The following is a 24,612-nucleotide window of genomic DNA, read 5'->3' as shown; positions in this document are numbered from 1 at the left end:
TCTTTCGCTATTGGGACCGTGCAAGTTCGGCAAAGCGACCTCTATTTCTACGCTCTGTACTTTTATTCGCACTTTTAATTATATTGGCCAATTATATTAGTCCTGGTTGCTGGATAATTGTCAAGACCATAGTCCAAAAAAATAATAAGAAGAAAAAATAAGATGCAGGTTATGTTTAGCAAACGTAAACAATTGTATGTAGTAAATAAAATCAGTTATTAAAATGCAGTACTGCAAGCCAAATAAAATTAATTAAATTTACCTTTATATAATAATTGCATATCATATCAATATTGTGGAGCAATATATAATTTTTCTGCGTCAATGACAGAAGGTATGAAATATACGTCAATTTGACAATTTCAATTGACAATATGAATTATTTAAGATAGTTGCAATATTTCTCCGCGACTCGCGCACGGTCGTTTCTCGTTTCCCTTTCCAAGTACTTGCACACCGCGAATATGAAATTTAATGAAAATTAGCTTAGGAAAAAACCGAAACAATTTAGTTATATTTCAAAATAATTATATTAGCATACGTATATCATTTGAAAAAAACAATATTAAACTTTAAACTTCTTCTTCTTCTTCTTAGCATTCTATCGTCCACGTTTAAACATATGCCTCTCCCAACTCCTTCCACCGGTCTCTATCCTGAGCAACATATTTATTTCCAATTTTTTTCTTCTATTCTTTTAATATCATCAACGTATCTCATATGTGGTCTTCCTCTCGGTCGTTTACTTTCGTAAGGTCTCCAGTGTTGTATAGTAAAATTTAAACAAATTTACCTAATTGTAAGTTCTAAGGTTCCTATGCTAATCTCAAATTTCTTTAGATTTCTCAAAGATAAATTATTTTTTAGAAAATTCCACACCTGTAATTTTGAACCAATCAAAATACGTTATTTTGACAGATCACCATGGCAACGGAGGTATTTTATCGGAAATTTTTTGCTCGTGGGGTACCCAACAGCGAATTATAGTGGAAATTTTTTGACGTTTACAATAACAGAACATTTTTGACAGACTGGTTTTTATTTGTTTACATAATTTAAAATTAAACGCCAAAAAATAATTTTCTATCACTTGTAGTTACTCAAAACTTATGTAAAATTGAAGAATATACTATTTTCTATCTTGAAATGGTATTCCCATGCAACTACAATGAGTAGAAATTACGAATTTGAAAGCCTAAATAATTGCTGACAAAGCTATGGCGCGCTATTAATCTGTTCATGCAGCTTTGGATTTTCAAATGCAAATTTGGTGTGGAATTTTCTTACCGAATACCACGCGAAGTCAAATTAATATCCGGAAATTTTTTTTTGATCATGAATATTTTTAGAAAATTTCCCTCGTCTGCGACTCGGGAAATTTTCAAAATATTCATGATCTCAAAAAAATTTCCGGAAATAATTTGACCTCTAGTGGTATTACTAGTGAAAATTTTATTTATGTTGTTTATCAAATAATACAAATTATATTTTAGGTATGAGGGCAGTGAAGTCAGTTCTATCAGCAGCAGGTAACAACAAAAGGAAGTTTCCTGATCTTGACGAAGATATTTTGTTACTTCGAGCTATTTTAGATGTCAATTTGCCGAAATTTTTAAACCAGGATTTACCATTATTCGATGGTATTATTTCCGATCTATTTCCGGGAATTATATTACCCGAAGCAGATTATACGAAATTGATCGAATGTATGAAGACATGTTGCGAAAACAGGAAACTCATACCTAAAGATTCTGTCATTACTAAAGTTATTCAAACTTACGAAATGATGATTGTGAGGTGGGGTTTTATGATAGTCGGTTATCCCCTGGCTGGAAAAACGAGTACAATAAAAGTTTTGGCTGACACGTTAACTTTAATGAATAAACAAGGTAGTAGACAGAAGTGTAGATATTATGTTAAAACTCATTATTTCGATAAATTCTTGCTTTCATGATAATTTTTGTAATAAGAAATCTATTAATAACAAAACCCATTAATAACGCCTTTAAGGTACTAGTACAATTTAGAAGACCAAAAATAATCATTTTTTTCAGGAATTTTTTTTTCAGAACCTGTATTAAAAATGAACATAAAACTTTTTACGTATTAATATCTAATTTTTAGAGAGTACAAAAAATATATCTTTTTTGATTTATGGACGTGCACTAATATTGTAGAGGGCGCGAAATTCGAGCCCTCGAAAAATGATGGCGGACAGATAATCTCAGGATTGGGATATCTGAAACAAAAAAATCGTACTGCATTTGCAAAAGGACGGTTTCTTACGTGACAATTTACCACAATTTGACCAAAAAATAAAAAGGAAATATTTTTTAACCATGAAAAACTGAAAAAAACGGGCGATTTTTTCACAAATTTTTTTCAAATTTCCGTAAAATATTTTTTTTGCGGAATTTTTCACTATCGGTGGTAAATTGTCACGTAAGAGACCTTCCTTTTTCAAATGCCGTACTATTTTTTTGTTTCAGAGATCCCAATCCTGAGATTAACTATCCGCCATCGGAACTACTTTTTTTCGAGGCCTCGACTTTGGCGCCCTCTACAATATTAGTGTACGTGCATAAATGAAAAAAGATATATTTTTTGTATTCTCTAAGAGTTAGATATTAATATGTAAAAAGTTTTATGTTCATTTCTAATAAATGTTCTGAGAAAAAAAATCTTGAAAAAATGTTTATTTTTGGTCTTCTAAAGTGTACTAGTACCTTAATAACAACATACTTGATTCCAATACTTCTTTCAATTCTAAAAATCTGTAGTTATTTTTTATTTATTGGCATGGACTTTATGTCATTCAGTCAGTCACAACACAACATGAGGTACTTAGTGTCACGTGTAGTGTGCGTGTGTTAAGTGTCTTGTTACTTTGCAATGTCGACGTCATTGTCTTTGCAAATATACGTTAATTGTATTGGAACAAAAATCTGTAGTTGTAAATGATTGTAAACAATCAACAACAGATGACCCGTGTTTTGCTGCCCCCCCCCCCCCCACTTGCAAAAATTAAAAAACAAATAGCCCTGATTTATGAGCTATTTATGAGCTCTCATATTCCGCAAACTAAAAATTTTGAGCTCGTTCCCCTGAGCAGGAATTTAATACCCTAGTGGGGGGGGGGGCTGAGTCAGCCCCCCCCCACTACTTAAAAATAGGAATATTGAATCGGTTTTTGCGGCATAATTACGAGCTATTTTTGAGCTCTTGAAATGATATACTTTCGATTTTTGAGCTCATCCCCTTCACCCCCAAACAACCCTTTAATTGATTTAACTTAAGAGAAAGATGCTGAGAAAACTTAAAATATATCGTATTGCGGATATAATTCATATAGCTTATATACTCTAAGAATAAACTATTAAATCAAGAGCATTTCGATTATTGAGCTACAACCCCTTCGCAAGAAAACCACCCTATCTTCCCGGCTTAAGAGAAAGTTGTACTTAAAATGCATTAAACTAATTATTTGGCGACTACATATCATTTAATAATTTATAACCTTCCAAATTGCAATTTATTTTGTATAGTGCAGTCACTGAAGGTAAAAATCAACGATTACCTTCAATTTCGGTGAACCTTCATCGATTTTCACGAAAATTGGTCAGTAGTTAGAGGATACGTCAAGAAACAAAGGTGACATGGTACCACCTTGCGCCTTTACCCTGAGGGTGGATACCGCCCCTTCTCGGTGGTGAAAATTATTTTATAAAAAATAAATGCACAAATCAATAAAAGAACAAATTAAAAGCAAAATTTATTATATAAAGTTAATAAAATAAGTCAATACTTTTTAAGTTATTAAAGATCAAAGATTTTAATTATTTGTGAAAAAAATGCATGTTTTGAAGAGGTTTTTTGTAAATCACTGAAAAACTTTAAGTTTTTACAAAAAAGTTAATAGTAGTTTAATACGTATAGCTTATATTCTAAGAATAAACTCTTAAATCACGCGTCTTTCGATTATAGAGCTACAACCCCTTCGCCAGAAAACGACCCCATATTCCCGGCTTGAGAGAGAGTTGTTCTTAAAATAATTTAAATTAATTATTTGGCGACTACATATCGTTTAATAATTTATGAGCTTGCAAAATATACGCATCTCAATTATTGAATTGCCATTTTCTTTCTATAGTGCAGTCACTGAAGGTAAAAATCAACTATTACCTTAGATTTCGGTAAATCGCCATTTATTTTCACGAATTGACAATAACAACTTGGGGTTTTAGCCTGGGGTATATGTCACCCCTTCTCGGGAGTGAAAATTACTTTATTAAAAATAACCCCACAAATCGAGAGAGGGACAAATTGTAAGCAAAATTTGTTATATAATGTGATTAAAATAAATCAATACTTTTTGAGTTATTAAAGATCAAATATTTTAATTTTTGGAAAGAAAATGCATGCTTTAGAGCGATTTTTCATAAATGACTCAAAAACTGTAAGTTTTTACAAAAAAGTTTTCATCACTAAAATTGAAGCTAATAAAAAATATAATAAATTGCTTACTTGAAAAACCCTTTAATGTTAATTTAAAGTAAGTTATTGGTAATTAAGTGTATATTTTTTTCCGCGACTGTTCAAATCTAAGGGTTCAAGCTTAAATAACGGGAAAGAGATGCATTTTATAACACTTAGGTACTAAATACTTGTCAAAGTACTTAGAAATACCTATGAAAAATAAGATCCAGAAAAAGTTGATAGTATCAAAATCCGCTCACCAATTTTCGTGAAAATGAATGTAGATTTACCGAAATCGAAGGTCATAGTTGATTTTTACCTTCAGTGACTGCACTATAGAAAGAAAATGGCCATTCAATAATTGAGATGCGTATATTTTGCGAGCTCATAAATTATTAAACAATATATAGTCGACAAATAATTAATTTAAATTATTTTAAGTACAACCCTCTCTTAAGCCGGGAATATGGGATGGTTTTCTTGCGAAGGGGTTGTAGTTCAATAATCGAAAGGCGCGTGATTTTAGAGTTTATTCTTAGAATATAAGCTATACGAATTAAACTACTATTAACTTTTTTGTAAAAACTTACAGTTTTTCAGTGATTTACAAAAAACCTCTTCAAAACATGCATTATTTTCACAAATAATTAAAATCTTTGATCTTTAATAACTTATAAAGTATTTACTTATTTTATTAACTTTATATAATAAATTTTGCTTTTAATTTGTTCTTTTATTGATTTGTGCAGTTATTTTTTATAAAATAATTTTCACCCCCGAGAAGGGGCGGTATCCACCCTCAGGGTAAAGGCGCAAGGTGGTACCATGTCACCTTTGTTTCTTGACGTATCCTCTAACCACTGACCAATTTTCGTGAAAATCGATGAAGGTTCACCGAAATTGAAGGTAATCGTTTATTTTTACTTTCAGTGACTGCACTATACAAAATAAATTGCAATTTACTGATCTAAATGCGCGTAATTTGGAAGCTTATAAATTATTAAATGATATGTAGTCGCCAAATAATTAGTTTAACGCATTTTAAGTACAACTTTCTCTTAAGCCGGGAAGATAGGGTGGTTTTCTGGCGAAGGGGTTGTAGCTCAATAATCGAAATGCTCTTGATTTAATAGTTTATTCTTAGAGTATATAAGCTAGAGGAATTATATTCGCAATACGATATACTTTAAGTTTTCTCAGCATCTTTCTCTTAAGTTGAATCGATTAAAGGGCTGTTTGGGGGTGAAGGGGATGAGCTCAAAAATGGAAACTATATAATTTCAAGAGCTCATAAATAGCTCGTAATTCTGCCGCAAAAACCGATTCAATATTCCTATTTTTAAGTAGTGGGGGGGCTGACTCAGCCCCCCCACTAGGGTATTAAATTCCTGCTCAGTGGAACGAGCTCAAAATTTTTAGTTTGCGGAATATGAGAGCTCATAAATAGCTCATAAATCAGGGCTATTTGTTTTTTAATTTTTGCAAGTGGGGGGGGGGGGCAGCTCAACACGGGTCAACAGATGTCTGGCCTAACAGTTTGTTTGTATGTGTGTTCAGTCTGGGAAAAATGTATGGAATCACTTCGTTATTTCTTGGTGACTTTCAGACAAAGTCTCGAAACAGGTCGATTTTTACAATTAATTATGTCAGAAACAGCAAGTTGTAATGATGTCAGATTCAAAGTCCTCGTTATTAGCTCTAGAAAGCTTAAACATTTATTTAAAAATAGCCTTGTCGTCAAAATTTTAGAAAACCAACTAAAGCTACTGGAAAAACAGACTTCTGTAACTTTCGTCTGGGTAAAGGGACACATTGGTATTGACGGCAACATGAAAGCAGATTTTTTTGCTAAAGAGGCAATCTTAAAAGGATCGGAAATAACTTGGCCAGATAGAAGCGATCTAACTGCTACTCGCAAGAAAAGTCTGAAAGAAAATTGCGATATTGAGTGGTACGCTTTCTGCAATCGAAGCAAAAATCTCTACACCAAAATTAATCCTATTTTACCTACTGAGCCTTTTGCGCTCAGAAGTTATCCCAATAAAAATATATATATATATATATATATATATATATATATATATATATATATATATATATATAGTTAACAGGTATATAATATTTGCTGAACAGTTAGGAAACAAGGCTGAAATATAAATAAAAACTATGGTGTTAAATATATATAAATAAATAAAAACTAATATATAAATAAAAACTATGGTGTTCTGGATTTTTGGTAACACAAAGATAGCAATTATTATTGATTTCAGTTAGCCTATTTGTTAAATACTGTCTATTTATGATTGTAGTTTCCCTGATGATGAAAATAAACATTTTCGAAAGCTTGGAACTATTATAAAGAGTTTTCTTTGAGATTGCTGCTACCCCAATATTTCAGCCTTGTTTTATATATATATATATATATATATATATATATATATATATATATATATATATATATATACACTGTGTCCGTAAAGTATGGAACAAATTCTTTTTTAGCTAAACAGAGCATTTTAAGAAATAATCCTGAAACATGTCGATTTTTGATTTTAATTTACCGTATTTTAAAATAATATTCTAATATACAGGGTGAATTACTTTCGAGTAATGACGTCACCGTCATTTTTTTTTAAATGGAACACCCCCATTTTTTCTCAATTTTCGGATTACTCTAGCTGAGCTGATTCCAAAAATGTATCACATGTTGATTCAAATTGATACAGGGTGGACAAAAATACAATAGTTTTGTGTGTGCTCATAATATTAAATTTTAATTAATTTTTGATATTAAATTAAAATATTAAATTAAGCAATATCAAAAATTAATTAAAATCAAAAATTAATTAAAATATCAAAAATACAATAAGTATTTTTGATAATATTGTTAATTTAACTAACGCGTTACTTTATGAACACACAAAAAGCTATTGTATTCTTGTCCACCCTGTACCTATTTGAATCAATATGTGATACATTTTTGGAATCAGCTCAGCTAGAGTAATCCGAAAATTGAGACAAAATGGGGGTGTTTCATTTAAAAAAAATGACGGTGACGTCATTACTCGAAAGTAATTCACCCTGTATATTAGAATATTATTTTAAAATACGGTAAATTAAAATCAAAAATCGACGTGTTTCAGGATTATTTCTTAAAATGCTCTGTTTAGCTAAAAAATAATTTGTTCCATACTTTACGGACACAGTGTATTTATGCACAGATATCAAAGTGAGGTCCTGACATTACGCGCACTTAGTGAGGACCGGTAGAAAACGTAGACATAATCGTTTCAACTCTTCATAGTGACCTTGACAAGTAAATAGCAATTAAAAAATGACGAGTATACACAAAAAAAATTACGTATATGTGTCCCGTATTGTTCAAGTATATTGCCACCCAAGTGAGGCCATTATACGCAGCTATTAAAGTGAGACTGTATATACTTTTTCGTTATGCGCACAAAGTGAGGACAACTTTACGTGTATATTTCCTTACAGCTCATCAAGTGAGGACCATACAGTGTTGTCGATAAATATGAGATTAATCATTTCTACTGCCTTTTTCTGTATAACACAGTAAGAATTATTATTGTTTCGATGTTTCAGTCACTTGTAGTTATAAGAAGGATCTGGACTCTTTGTTCTTGCTCGTACTGTTTGTTAATTTTATAACATTTTAGTACCTCAGCATTAAATCACGGTAGCCTTATCGGAGACTAGCGTTAATAAAGAAATATTTTATATTTTTTAATAATTTACATTAAAGATGGATAGGAAAGCAAGAATTTTGAAAATAGCGTTAGTTGAGAACAATAATAATCAAAATGGAGGATGCAGTGATAGTTCAGTTATGTGAAATTTATATTGAACTTAACATATAAATATAAAAGCCAGACTTTTGATCTAAGGGGAACACAGTTTTTACGGTACATACATATCTGTCATTTTTCAACCCCCTCCCTTCCATTTCCACCACCCCTTATTTTTAAATAGGGAATAGGGGCGTGTGCTAGCTCATTTGAAAGGATATTCAATTCTCTATGCAGCATTATTAACATTGACATAATTATCTATACAGAGTGTATTTTAGTATAGGTACTGTTGCCCCTGTCGATTTTCATTTTGAAACGACAATTTTCCAACCTTAACTTTAGTATACAAGATGATTTACTTAATTTAATTAAACTTAATGTACCTTTTTTACTGACTTAATTTTACAGTTATTCCAATAGATGGCAAATACAGTGAATATGTGCATATGTTTTATTTCGAATAATCATTTTAAAATAGTTTTAGTTTTCTATTTTCTCTGAAAATTGTTGCAAGCTTCTTGTTCTTATACTTAAAATCATGTCACTACAAATTTATACGAGACTACATATTAAGAGTATAGAAAGTATTATAATATATGACATACATGCTTTTTTCCATTTATTGAAGATATTTCACCTTATCTTGAAACAATGCAATGTGACCAAGTGTCCTCAACTAAAAAAATATATCCCACTATTTTGATATTAAATGTATAGTTTGTACTATAAACCGTATTGAAATAGATTGCAACATGTGTGTGTGGTTGGGATATTGACTGCGAAACCTAAGGCTTCATTCGCCTAATCATATTTACCTTTGATTCTTATAACAATAAATAAAATTGATTAACATTTTATATCAATATTATTAGTGCTTTTAAACAATATCAGTATGATATATCAGTATAATAAAGTCAAGATACTTACTTACTTACTTTCCGTGTCCGGAACACCAACAACTTTAAATTCTGTATTTCCAATGGTTGGCCACATAGATGGCCCTGTCATTTGCTATAATTAAGTCTTGTTCTGTGCAGGTCTCTCTCATCTCTGTGCATGATAGTAGATGCCGGCTGGTCTGAACCGCGCCACAGTCGCAGGTATCGTCCTCCTGGTATCCCCATTTTTTCAGGTTACTAGCACAACGTGAAACGCCGGTTCTTAGTCTGTTTAGCGCTTTCCAAGTCGGATACGGTAAATTGTGTCCAGCAGCCATTTCCTCCGAGGGAGGAAAATGTGTCGCAGTAGTTGACGCTTGCCATAGGTGTATTCGGCGCGTCTCTGGCGCTTCGGGGATGGATCTTGATGTTTTCAGGAAGCTTTTCCGATATCTTAGTCTGCTTGGCTGAGTTTGGTGGTCATATAAGGGGTGTCTTCGGTCCGTCTCCTGCTTTTTCCGTTCTACCTCTGACGTGACCTTTCTCCTGATTGGTGGTGGAGCAATTCCAGCAATGGGGTATACCTCTTCGATAGGTGTCGGTTTCAGGCAACCCGATATTATACGGACCGTTTCATTTAGAGCCACGTCGACGTTCTTTGCGTGAGCAGAGTTTGCCCATACTGGTGCTCCAAACTCCGCGGCCGAAAAACATAATGCCAAGGCAGAAGTGCGGAGAGTGTGTGGTTGTGCTCCCCATTTTGTATTAGTTAGCTTGCGGATGATATTATTTCTGGCACTTACTTTCTTCTTAACATCTTGACAGTGGTATCGGTAAGACAGAGTTCTATCCAGACGGACGCCAAGGTATTTTGGCGTCTTGTTGTGTTCCAGCATCTGACCACGCCATTCCACCTCCAGCGACCTTCGGGCATGCTTGTTTCTCAGGTGGAAAGCACATACCTGGGTTTTTGTGGGATTGGGTTTCAGATGGTTTTTATCATAGTATAGAGCTAAGTCTCCCAGGGCATCTGTCAGCTTCACTTCGACTTCATTGAAGGTTCTTCCCTGAGCTGCCACCGCTGTATCATCAGCGTAAATAAATTGCCTTGTTTGTTGGTGTATGGGTTGGTCGTTGGTGTATATGTTGTATAGAAACGGCGCGAGGACACTTCCCTGTGGTAGCCCATTTTTTTGGTCCCTCCACCGACTGTTCTTGGACTGGAGCGTTACGTAGAAGCGTCTATTCTGGAGGAGACATTTCACTAACCTTGTTAGTCGGAAGTCCTTTGTAGTTTCGTAGAGTTTTGCGAGTAGCCGTTGATGGTTAACTGTATCATAGGCGGCAGTTAGGTCTATGAACGCTACTCCTGTTATTTCCTTCCGTTCAAAACCATCTTCAATATGTTGGGTGAGATTAAGAATTTGACTGCAGCAGCACTTTCCGGGTCTGAATCCTGCTTGTTCTGGAATAATTTTAGTCTCCACATATTCTGCGATCCGGTTCAGTATCATTCTTTCAAAGGCCTTGAAAAGGTGGCACAAGAGAGATACAGGTCTAAAATTCTTTGTATCCGCCGGGTCCTTCCCTGGTTTTAAGAGGGCTACCACTCTAGCTTTTCTCCAGATTTTGGGGATTTGTAATGTACGGATGCAGCAATTCATCATTTTTACGAGCCACTCTACGGTTTTTAGTCCAAAGTTCTTTATTTGCTCTGTTCGTATGTCGTCCAGGCCAGCCGCTTTATTATCTTTCATTTGATGGATCGCGCCTCTCATCTCCTCTAGACAAAAAGAGGTACCTAGAACATCTCTTTCTTCGTCGATATTCCGTTGAGCTCTCACCTTGTTCTTTCTTGATGTCGTCTTACCGTTCATTAGAAGATGATGGGCTATCTGATCGGGTGTGACTTCTGTCATGTTGACTGCCGGAGTCAAGTCAAGATAAACAATACTATAACAGAAAGCTTTGAGGTCAAATAAGGAGTGCGGCAGGGTGATCCATTATCGTCTATAATGTTTAACATATTACTAGAAAAGGTTATACAGGAAGCAAACATTAATAGAACAGGTCTGATCTACCACAAAAAACATTAGTGCTTGGCATTCGCAGACGATTTGGTAATCTTGGCTAGGAGCAAAATAGAACTTATAGAAACAGTCATGAAACTCGAGGAGAGGGCAGCAACCAAAGGATGGTATATAAATGAAGCAAAAACAAAGTATATGGAATGAACAAATAAGCAATTCGTTCGGGGGCAATACATAACAATGACAACAGCGAAGGGAACACAGTATAAATTCGAAGAAGTTGAGAGATTTGAGTACTTAGGAACTGTCTTCACAAGAGATCCTAACTGTGAAGAAGAAATACAAAAGAGAATTATGTCGGGCAACCGCGCTATATTTGCTTTTAATGGGTTGTTAAGAAGTAAAAATATACCACGAAGAGCAAAACTAAGAACTTACAAGACCGTAATAAGGCCTATAGTAACGTATGCTTCTGAAACATGGGTCACAACAAAAAAACATCAAGAATTGTTATTAGTTTGGGAGAGGAAAATACTGCACAAAATCTTTGGTGCGAAAAACTTAAATGGACAATGGGTAAGAAGAACAAATAAGGAACTAACTGAGCTCTATCAAGATCCTAACATACTAGCAGTAATTAAGGCGCAAAGACTTAGATGGTTGGGCCATGTGCAGAGGATGATTCCATCTAGAATTCCCAGAATGGTACTATCTAGTGCATTGGCAGGGAAAAGACGAAGAGGAAGACCGAGGTCACGATGGAGTAATGGAGTTAGAGAAGATATGAGAAGAATTAACTTAAGGAACTGGGAAAGAAAAGCGACTGACAAAAGGGAGTGGAAAAGAATAGTACATCAAGCCATGGGCCTACTAGGCTCGTAGTGCTTACATATTATAATATCAGTTTTCTAATATTATCCAGTTCCATATCCAGTTCCGAATCCAGTGGTTATAGGCCTGGATCCCGCGTAAGAAAGAAAAGTTGATTAATAGCAAGCTGAAAATTTGTTAATAGCTTAACGGTGTCTAGCGGACAAACTTTGATGCACGGGAACACTGGAACAGGGGAAGTTTTAATTGTGGAGCATGATAAACGTGTCGTCCTGACAAGTTTATGATTGTGAAAAATAGCAAGTTGTTTTTAAGTTTATTCGATAGCCAACGTTATGTTATATATGCGAAAATTTTTGTCCGACAAAAATGTTGGGCATTTTAACGAGTCCGACACGTAGAACATGTCACATCACAGGAATTATGTTGGTGATGAATAGCAGTCTGATTTTTGCATGAGAGTTTAATGAAAGGTTAAAAAAGCAATTGGAAGTTCTGTCCGACAAAATTAATGGGAAGTTTTCGTAGTCGGACATTCTAAACAAGTAAGATATAGACAAAAATTCTGGTGATAAATAGCTTTCCGACAAAGATGAAATTTAATTAAGTAAATTATTCCTTACCAAGAATGACTGTTGTCGGAAAAAAATAAGGGGTAGATTTTGTAGTCGGACAATTTAAAAAAATAATTTTTGAAATTTCAATAAGGGGTGATTATTCTATGTCGAAAGTACCTGCAATCAATTACAATCGATATCTTTCGATTTATCTCAACATCATTTAGATATCTCACTGTAATACATTTATAGTAGATCAGGCAAATTATATTATGGATTGAGTGGTCTAGCTATCTTTGTCTGCCACATGCGCGGGATCGCTTGGTTAAAAGAGATAGATAGACCACCTATCGACTTTTTGCACTGTATTCCCTGTCTACCCTTATGTCTATGAATACATTTCCATTTAAGAAAAACTGTCTCTTTTGACAATAATTTATAATAAATTGCAATCGTAACTTCAAATTTAAACTAATCGATTTATTTTGGCAGCAAATTATTTCTTGTCATGTGACATATTAATTACATTATTATTTCATTTGTAGAAAGTTGAGAAAAATTACGTTATACAATTTTAATAATAATTTATTTAGGTACCCTTTTTCAATCAAGCAAAGCATTATAGCACGAAGAATGATATTCAAAAGAACTTTCACAATTATCTGGCAACTGAACCTCATTGAATTGATGACCAAGTATTTTACTAACTTTGTAAAATGTTCGAAAATTACTCAAAAATGTTACGTTGAATGGTTTCACTTTCGATCTGGCGACCTAAAATTTAAACTGTTGACACTCAAAAATAGACACAAAAACACTCCATAGTTAATATAAATTTTATTTTCCAACACACGTGGCAAACAGAAACTCAGAGACCATGTACCTTCAAATACTACTTTGTATAGCACAAAGTGTCACAGTGACAAATGCAGCCTTCTAATACATACTTCTAAGCATAATGTGTCATATTTACGTCTATTCTTATAAGCACCGAAGTTTTAGACTCTTCACATATTTCAATGTCGTTTACAGGGTTAAGATTTGAGTATGGAAAAAAATGTATACAACGTTTTTTGTAGGAAATTTTCTGTACTTTCTGATGCGCCTAATTAGAAAACTCTAAGAGATTGCTTTCACATGTTCTTCGACATTTTTTATTGTCATTTTGAGAATATCTAGAACAAACTCCACCCAAAAAAATAATTCTTTTGCAATATATACATGCATTGATACTTACCTTACTGTTTTTGGAGTGTGCATGTATATATATGCACATGCAAATATGTGAATATAAATAATAATATACAACCAAAATAGCTTTATCAATATGTGACTAAGTCATACTGAAAAAATATTTTTTATTTATTTCCTTCGATTTGCCCAAACTTTTTGTCCGACATATTACTTTTTGCGTTACAAAATATAATTTCTACATAAACAAATCAAAATTAGCTTGCAATTTATCACCAACATTTTTGTCTATATCTTACATGTTTAGAATGTCCGACTAGGAAAATTTCCCATTCATTTTGTCCGACAGAACTTCCAATTGCTTTTTTAACGTTTCATTAAACTCTCATGCAAAAATCAGACTGCTATTCATCACCAACATAGTTCCTGTGATGTGACATGTTCTACGTGTCGGACTCGTTAAAATGCCCAACCTTTTTGTCGGACAAACATTTTTTCATATATTATATAACGTTGGCTATTGAATAAACTTAAAAACAACTTGCTATTTTTCACCATCATAAACTTGTCAGGACGACACGTTTATCATGCTCCACCATTAAAAGTTCCCCTGTTTCAGTGTTCACGTGCATCAATGTTTGTCCGACTAGACACCGTTAAGCTATTAACAAATTTTCAGCTTGCTATTAATCAACTTTTTTTTCTTACGCGGGATCTAGGTCTATTATATTTCTTCCGTATTGTTTAGTTTCGCTTCCAGTGATTGTATTTTTTTTCTTGTTTTTTTTTGAAATATTTATTTATTTTTTTTTCTCTGTGATTCTGGCTTTGGTTTAGAACTAGAACCTTTAGCCACGTAATTGTATAACTTATTACTAAATCAGGGGAGTAATGTGTAGTGTGTGTGTTGAGTAAGTGTCTTGTTACTTTGCAAAGTCGACGTCATTGTCTTTGCAAAGAGACGCTAATTGTTTCCGAACGTCTGCGGTCCCTCCGGTTATTTATTTATTATTTTATTACTATATTTTTTTATTGTGCTCATCATAGATTGCAACATTGTCTATAGACATGAATGCAGTAACAATAAATAAAAAAAATCGGAGATCCACACCCCGGATTTGAAATCTAAACCTCTGCTTTACGAATCCGAGTTTATCCGAGGTCTACCCACTAGGTCACTAGTCACTCTTAGACAATATTTTTTCCTGAAACGGGGAACTTTTAAAGCCGGGTCTAGACTATGTAACAAAACATGCTAATAACAAAGTTGTACAACAAAGTTGTACAACTTTGTTATGTAACTTGTTATATATAGCATGAGTATCCAGACTATATAACAAAAAACAAAACAACAACACGCGCATAAATTTTGCAGCATTTTAGATGGATAGCTGGTAGGTTAGGTAGTATATAAAATTGCGTCATATAAGTATGGAGGATCTCTTCATAGCAACAGCAGCTTGTATAATATTGTGGAGGCGACACGGGCGTGTTAAATTAATATTTTGGGTGTGTCCTTCATTAGCAGCTCGAGCAAAATATAGGTAGTGGTACAGCTCTTTTAGCTGATCTGGAATGAGATAACATAGACCCATCGACAGGACACATTAAATGTGATGGCAGTTTTAAAAGCTTCTTAAGAATAGAAAGTTCTGATTTTGAATTTCTTATAAATGAAATCGGCCATAAAATAGGCAGGAAAGACATTTCGAGATGCAATTCCAGTAAGAGAAAGATTAAAAGTTACATTATTAGCAAAGTATATTTTTTAAACTTTTTACTCATTGTTTCAGAGAGGAAGTATAACATTTCTGTAAAATTTAATTCCTCAGTATTATCTTCTTCACCTGTTCATGATTGAGTGTCACTGTCTGTTTGAATTGGTGTAGCTGGAGAAGTAGCGGATGTAGATGTAGTGGACGGAATAGAAAGGCTCAGATATATTGTATGATTGAGTGCCTGTTTGAGTAGCTGATGAAGCAGTCTGCATCTGTGTAGCGAATGAAGTGAATGTTAAAGTTTTATGTCTGAACACTCTGCTCTGTAGAGAATATTATTTATGTCAAATTTATAGTTGATTTGCACCGATTTGCTGTTAAGGTTCCGCGTACTGCTTTTCATTTGTTGGTTTGAGTTATAGGCGTACGTGCATTAGTTTTAATTATAGTTTCTGTATCTATTTTCACTTCTATTTCAGTCTATTCATCGAGTTTTTTATTTGTTTTTTAAATCAATAAATGTAGCTCATCCCACAGCAATCCCATAATACTCGTTACTTACGAAATAGCTCAATTAAATGAGTAGTCAGTTCTTTCGACAATTTCATCGCGTAAATAACCCTACGTGAACAGAGCAAAGAAAAATCTAGCACAATCACTACAGAATGAACAAGGCGATATGACTCCAACGGTTGCTGCTCGCGTACTATGCCAGAGAAATGTTTCAATAACATGTTTTTAGGTGTAGATCAGTCGCGGTGCGGTTTTATAACTTTCTTTGATGTTTACCGACATCTGTTAGATAACATAAAACATGCTATATAACCAGAAAAATGTTATACAACACTATGTTTTAAAACTCTTATTTAAAATTTTGTAACAAGTTACAAAACTTTGTTATTTAACACGTTTTGTTACATAGTCTGGACCCGGCTTAACGGTAACTTCTTATAGGTAATACACTACAATTTCTGAATATTTTTTCTGAAATCTATCGAATGGTACTAAACACGACCCCCACGGAGGTGGGGGGGGGGGGTTACTTTAAATTCTTAAATAAGAACCCCTATTTTTTTAATACAGATTTGGATTCTTTGCGTAAAAATAAGCATTTTTTATTCGAAACATTTTTTCTAATTATGGATAGGTGGCGCTATAATCGGAGAAAACGGGTGTTGGAAATGGAAAATTAAATTAAAATATGGAAAGTCCCCACTAAAATGGAAAATTTTACTTAACTTTTTTGGTTTTAGAACCTAATAATCACAACCCAATAGGTCCCCTAAGCGCTCGAGTGACTGCACATTTAGCATACTTCGCTCCCCTACTATATGTATTATAAATAATATGCGAAGTAATTATTAACCCAAAAAACCATAATTCAACTTTTATTTACTAATAAAGAACTGGACGAAAGTGTCACATCAGCTTTTATGAAACACATGAATATTTACATAAAAAGGTAAGTGATCTGCTTGAAATCGATATTCCCAAAATCATCTAAAAATTGTTTATACTTGAGTACTTTGAGACTCTTGTATGAAATGTGAATACCGAAATACGATTAGGAATCTCCATTATGTAATTTTTAAATAATACATAATTCTTAGGAAATGAAAGGTATTATACAAACGTGTTAAAAAATACTACCTACTGAAATTTTTTGATGGCAATAAATGATGAATTGGTTTATCGAATTTATTTTTAAGGTTATACAGTAGCGATCAACAGGTAGCCAAAACGCGTTCCAAGATTGAGGCAGTAATTTTGAATATTTTTTCGAGATATTTGGCACACGTATTTGTAATATAATAAAGAATGGCGGTACAGAGCCCAATTTGAAAAATATATTAATATTTGGAAATTACTCTGTAAATAAACACAATATTAAAAAAACGAGTCTGTACCGCCATTAAGAAGAACAAAAAAATACACTTTTTTCAAATAAACTTTTTTATCAGATGCCTAGATTTTGTGTCATTTTGGAACTACTAATGAAATAAAAAATTTTAGTAGTTTTTGTAGATATTGTCCTGTAATTACGTTTGTAGAAAAAATATTGTATGATATGCGTATTAAAAAGTACATTTTTAAGGCACTCATGTGAATTGCAGAACTCGCTGTCGCTCATTCTGCAAACTTTCACATGCGTGCCTTAAACGTGTACTTTTAACACTTATATCATAAATAACTATTGAAATACTGATTACAAAAATTTATATTATTTTAAGCCTTTCTGAGAGCATATGCTCAAAAATTTCGCTCGAATTATTTTTAAATGCGTTCATTTTTTTCGAATACTGAGAAAACCTTAAGTATTTTTGAAAAATTTAAACGCAGAAAGAAATATTACTGTATTATCCATGGTCGAAAGTCCTTGAGAACTTCTATAATATTTATTTTAATAAGTCACAGGGGTGAAAAAACATAGTCTGATTTTTAATTTTAAATATATCATTGAAAAGAAACTTTTTTTTCATTATAAGGGACTATCTTCCCTCGGGAATAATGTAGTCTTCTATTTTGAGTTTAAATTTTTTAAAAATACCTATTAGTTATCTCAGGATTCGAAAAAAATAAATGCGTTTAAAAAGAACTCAACCGAAATTTTGCGCCTACGCTCTCAAAAAGGATTAAAGTATTAAACATTTTTGTACTGTTTGAATTTATGCGACGATCCACTGTTTTAAAGATTGGTTGAACAGATGTTGCCAGTTGTATGGTCCTCACTATGTGTATCGTAAGTTATTCAACAGGGCATAGAATATACATGGTTAGAAAATATACACCAAAGTCAGCGCCTCTATGCGGAAAATCTCTTAACTAAAAATTGATGTGGACCATACAAAGTGAGGTCCCACTTTTTTTGTAAAAAAAACAGTGTTTGCTATCAGTACATGTCTACGAAAAAGTCTTACATTGATTGACTAAGTGAGGTCCGTATACTGGACCTCACTTTGTACAGGACCTCACTTCAACCGCAGTTTCTTTTGATATGTGGCTCACTTCATAAGCTGGGAGTAAATATATATATATATATATATATATATATATATATATATATATATATATATATATATATATATATATATATATATATATATATATATATATATATATTGATACATGTATCCATGTGACTTCCAAAGTAGATTCTCGTAATACGTTGTTACTTCATATATACCGTTATGACTTCCGATTTCGGAAGTCACAACGTTTTGCCTATATTTTTACGAATTTGGCTACTAGATGGTATCAGAAGGCTTATATTAAAAATTTCGCTGGAAGTCATATCGTATCTAACATACTCATAAGATCAGATTTTAGTTCGACGGTATATCACCAGCGCTAGTGTCGCTTCCGTGCTACTATACAGGCTATGTACACAACGCGTAGCGTCTTCCGTATACCACACCGCTCGGTGTGACTTCCGTTTTTTGGCAACCCTGTGTAACGGTTTCCAGACATTTATCTGTTGTAGATTCGCGGTCCTAATCGTACTTAGTGTTTTGTGTGCCTTTTGTTTTTAAACATGAATAATAGCAGATCTGCTTTACTTTTAAAGTTAGCCTTAAATGAAGGTACAATAAGTGATTATATATCTCTATAATTATATATTTTCTGTACTTATTTTAATCTATAATATTTACTTACCTATTTACTTATATAAATTCATTTTTCTCGTGTTTTTGTTTACTTCCTTTTTTACAATGAACTTCTAATTTAATCTACACTCACCGGCACGAAAAACGGGCACCCCAAAAAAATGGGTAATTTTTGATGTCTCGTATCTCCCAAACCTGTTGTCCGATTTAAGTAATTTTTTTTAATATGTTATAGCCTTATTCTTTAACAAAATAGCTATGATAATATTGTTGATAGACAGGTAAATTTTCATTGTATACCGGGTGTACCAATCAAACTGGTTTTTTTTTCTCAATTTTCACAACACCCTGTGGAATATTCTAGCCTTTATAAAATATTTAAATAAAAGCCTAACTATAGCTCCAGGTTTTATTAACATTCTGTTTTTTTATTCATTCGCTTACGTTGGATAATAAAAAGTTAAGGACTTTAACAACTAGCCATGTTCTTTATCGATACAGGTGTTTCTAAATATAAGTGCGACAAACTTCAAGGGGTAATTTCTGCATGAAAAAATAATGATCGTTTGGCAAAAGAATTTTATATTTGCAAGCATTTGCGGACATAGCTTTATCAAGTAAACGATCATTATTTTTTCATGCAGAATTACCCCTTAAAGTTTGTCGCACTTATTTAGAAACACCATGTATTGATAAAGAACATCTTTAGTTTTTAAAGTCCCTAACTTTTTTATTATCCAACATAGCGAATGAATAACAAACAGAACGTTAAGAAAACCTGGGGCTATAGTTGGGTTTTAATTTCAATATTGTATAAAGGCTAGAATATTCCACAGGGTGTTGTGAAAATTGAAAAAAAACCAGTTTGATTGGTACGCCCAGTATACAATGATAATTTACCTGTCTAGAAACAATGTTATTACAGCGATATAGTTAAAGAATAAGGCTATAGCACAGGGGTGGGCAAAAGCCGGCCCGCGGGCCGGGTCCGGCCCTTTCGCTTACTTTGTCCGGCCCGTTGAAAAACCCCGCAAGTACCTAATCTTTTTAATCCCTTTTATGTGATTTTGTTGAAATCAACAGTAATAGTTTGCATAGTGTTCACATAAATTATTAAATATATAAATAATAGAGAGTATTATAATTACGAACAGCCTTAGCTAACTATATTTTTAAAAACTGTTTAATTGTAACTATTTACTTTAAATTTCTTTTAAAATATAGGGAAATCCCCGGAGATTCATAATTGTTTATTCGGTATTAATAATCGTATTTAACTCTCAAGGTCTCAAGACAAGCACTCGGTGTTTGGGTATCTATTTCAACCATATCACTGACAGTTTATGATCTAAATACCTCAGCACTTTGGTCCCAATAATATGATTCTTTATTTATTAAATCTGAATTAAGTATGGTTGTTTGGAATACCTACTTCAGCATAAAATTCATTGTTACCGATTTTTGCCGAAGTTTTACAACTACTTCGAAAGACGCGTATAAGTTTATTTTGATTTAGCACTGGTCGTATTTCCTATTACTCCTCATATTTCTTTTGATACAGTGTGTGTTATTTTGCAAATATATAATAAATTGAAAAAGTGGAGGACATTTTGTAAGTAAAATTTGAAAACATTGTTTTTATTTTATTGTATTAAAATATTTATTTGTAAGCATTTGCAAAATGATACAATCTAAAAAAAGAAAAGTTGATTTGGAATGCAGAAATTTTAATGAAGCATGGACAGAAAAATACCTTTTTACGAACATTGGTAAGAAAGCAATTTGTTTAGTTTGCCATTAAACCATTGCTGTTTTCAAGGAATATAATTTAAAGAGGCATTTTACATCAAAACATCCAAAATATGCATCGTTTTCTTTAGAAGAACTTAAAAATTCTGCAGACAACTTAGCAAAAAACTTAAATAAACAACAAAATATTTTTAGCAAACAAAGTAACATCGAGAAATCTACCACACAAGCAAGTTATGTTATTGCACACAAAATTGCTAAGTTATGTAAACCTTTTTCTGAAGCAGAATTTGTTAAACAGTGCATGGTAGAAGTGTCGGAGATATGTTGTCCTGAAAAAAAACATATTTTTGAAAATTTAAGCCTGTCAAGGAGAACAATAGTACGACGGATCGAAAATATTTCAGGAAATTTACTCGACCAGCTAAAAACAATAATTGCTGATTTTACATATTGTTCTCTGGCGTTGGATGAGTCCTGCGATATTACTGACACAAGTCAATTATTAATATTTATTCGGGGCATTAACAAAAAATGTGAAATTCGCGAGGAACTTCTTAGTGTGCATCCAATGAAAGATACAACTACCGGTGAAGACTTCTTTAACGCTGTTGAAGAGTGTTTAGTTAAAGTAAATTTACCTTGGAACAAAATAGTAAGCATCACTACGGATGGCTGTCCTAGTTTAACAGGGAAAAATGTGGGCTTACTAAAACGAATCAGCGACAAAGTAAAACAGTTGCAGCCAGAACAAGACATATTATTTTTACACTGCATTATTCATCAAGAAGTGTTATGTAGAAAAGTTTTAAAATTGAATCACGTCGTTACTGTTGTGACAAAAGTTGTAAATTTTATCCGGGAACGTGCCTTAAATCATCGACAGTTTGTTGAATTTTTGAAAGAAATTGAAAGTGACTTTTACGAAATCCACAGAGAACGGCAGTTCTCACCAGTGGCGCACAACACCCCTACATGCGACACTATATATACACGAAATTTTCGATTTTCTAAACCTGACTGAATTGAAAATTGGGCCAAATCCCATCTTAAAGTTTAGGAAAAGACTCGTCCATCCATATGTTACTTCTCCATTTTGGTCGAAGGGTGTGGATTTTACGGCCCTTCCCATTTAAAGCCTGTTTTTCGTTCTCGTCCCCAAAACTCCCAAAAATTTCAAAAATTTAAGCCCGACCTTTGCGGCTTTTGATAGCACATATCATTATCTTTCCAACGCATGTTTAATTTTGAAAATCGGTTATACCATTCAAAAGTTATCGAGCTCAGAAATATGACTCAATTTTTATTTAAAAAATGGAAAATGTTTGTGGATATGTATGTATGTATGTATGTATGTATGTATGTATGTGTGTGGAAAAGTTAAACCGATCTGAATTTTTTTTCTGTGTTTCAAGAGGGTGTGAGGGCCGATTCATAACCGGTCTAATTTTTGACTTCTGACTACCCGTAAGTCAGCTAGAGGGCTAGGTAGATACAAAATAGCATATTTTTTGGGCGTATATATCTTAGGTTCAAGGAAAGACAGGAAAACCGTAAATACACCAAATCAATAGGATTGAGTTAAGCTTTCAAATGGCGCCTAAGTGATCAAGCTGAGACATACACACTGCTCACCATAGCTAAAAAACTGAAAAATGAAACTTTGAAAATTTTGGTTTTTCGACAATTACTCAAAATTTCAACCTACGAATTGCGCCAATAACTGAGCGTTTGTAGAAGGACTCAGGACGCTTCTAACGGTATATACCTTATATCTGGGAAAATTCGAATTTTTAAGTTATAGGCTTCATAAGTATGATCAAATCTATTTCTTATGGGAAAAACGGTTTTTCAAGCTCAATAATTCCTGTAATACGTTCAGTTATCATACTCGATCTTGGATGCATCAGATACTACTTGTCAATACGTTTCAAATTCATGTTTAGTGATCAATATCAGGTAAGCCGTTCAGAAGTTATAGAGCTCCAAAAGTATAATTAGTCCAGGAACTGAAATTTTTCACTTCGCAATTTTTACAGAATGGATAGATTTGCTTGAAAATTTGACAATAAGTAGCGGATAGTCCAAGGATCAAAATCTATATGATGCCGAAAGACGATTTTACCATGAGGTGGTTGCCACCTCATCTCGAAAGTGGAAATTTTTTTATATTTTGACCGCAAATGCTGGTAAAAATATTAATTACTAGCAAAATATGTTCATTATAGATTTTTTTGATAAAATTAATAGTTTTCGATTTATTAGCTATCGAAGCTGTTAGTTTTATATCGAAAAGATTACCAGATAACGGCAGTTCTCGCCAGTGGCGTAGAAATACACCCCCCTACACGCGACACTATTATATACATGAAATTTTATTAATTTTTTTTAGATCCATCAGTTACTACTGGTCAATACGTTTCAAACTCATGTTTACTGATTAAAATCGGTTAAGCCGTTTAGAAGTTATTAAGATACAAAAGTATAATCCAATTAACGATTATTCCCCAAATGGTTTATGTAGGCTAAATGGGTTTATGTGGTTACGACGCTAAATTTGATCTGGCAACGGGCAATCCAACTTCATTTACCTGCCATCTCAATATATTTTTTTTCAATCTATTTCGAATAGAAAAAAATCTAGTGTACATTCGATGGACACTAGATCATTTGGGAGATAATGCAACAAAGGTGACCATTTATAAAGCTTGACGTGTAATAAAGGAACATTGCATTCAACTTCATACATTTAATTTATAACTAACTTTGAAAAACTCCTGATACAAGAATAAAAAACCGCTAAACGCCGTAAAAATGAGTGGCGCATAAAATATTCCAGCTACAAAAGATCTGATATGAATGTTACGTGGCGCGAAAATGGATTTTCATTTGATGCAAAACAAAATTCTAGTTTTATTTTAAAATATTTTTCCATAATATTTGCTAAATTTGAAGTAAACGCGCCACAAAAGAGTTTCAAAATTCAAACTGTATCAAAGTTACTCTTTTGTGGCGCGTTTACTTCAAATTTAGCAAATATTATGGAAAAATCTTTTAAAATAAAACTAGAATTTTGTTTTGCATCAAATGAAAATCCATTTTCGCGCCACGTAACATTCATATCAGATCTTTTGTAGCTGGAATATTTTATGCGCCACTCATTTTTACGGCGTTTAGCGGTTTTTTATTCTTGTTCCTTACTACACTGAGGTGAGATGGCTTAGCATCGGTAAAGTTTTGGACATATTTCAATATTTGCTTGATGAAATAGTATCCTTCTTGTCGATAAAAGAAAAACTACATGATTTTCCTGAATTGCAAAATGAGGCATGGCTAAACGATTTGTCGTTTTCTGTAGATATTGTAAAATATTTAAATGAACTTAATGTAAATTTACAAGGGAAAAACCAGTTCGCTTTCAATATGCACTCAAATGTCAAAGCATTTATGATAAAACTAAACTTATTTGCTGAGAACTTTAATAAAAAAATATTAAACCACTTCCCATCATTACAAACACGACGAGAATTATTGAAAAATTCTGATTTTCTTAAATATAGTTCAGTAACACAAGACCTGCATACTGAATTCCAAAGAAGATTTCAAGATTTCAAAGCTATTGAAAAACCTTTGTCATTAATTAGTCAACCTTTCAATTTCGATGTGCAAGAAGCTCCTGTCGAAATTCAGCTAGAATTAATTGACTTACAGGCAAATAATTTATTAAAAGAAAATGTTCAATCAAACGAATTGAGTGCTTTCTAC

General features: G+C 33.0%; 1 protein-coding gene across 1 annotated transcript in view; it reads left to right on the top strand.

The window, feature by feature from the left end:
• Positions 1–24,612, top strand: part of LOC126885102 (dynein axonemal heavy chain 12) — a 660,248-nt gene that overhangs the window by 240,530 nt on the left and 395,106 nt on the right. Inside the window, exon 13 of the mRNA XM_050651529.1 lies at positions 1,494–1,889. Within this exon, the coding sequence (XP_050507486.1) occupies positions 1,494–1,889 (396 nt within the window). The remainder of the gene's footprint in view (positions 1–1,493; positions 1,890–24,612) is intronic.

This window comes from Diabrotica virgifera, chromosome 5 (assembly GCF_917563875.1).
Source record: "Diabrotica virgifera virgifera chromosome 5, PGI_DIABVI_V3a".
In the NCBI taxonomy this organism is placed as follows: Eukaryota; Metazoa; Arthropoda; class Insecta; order Coleoptera; family Chrysomelidae; genus Diabrotica; species Diabrotica virgifera.
This window is presented reverse-complemented; position numbering and strand designations above follow the sequence as displayed.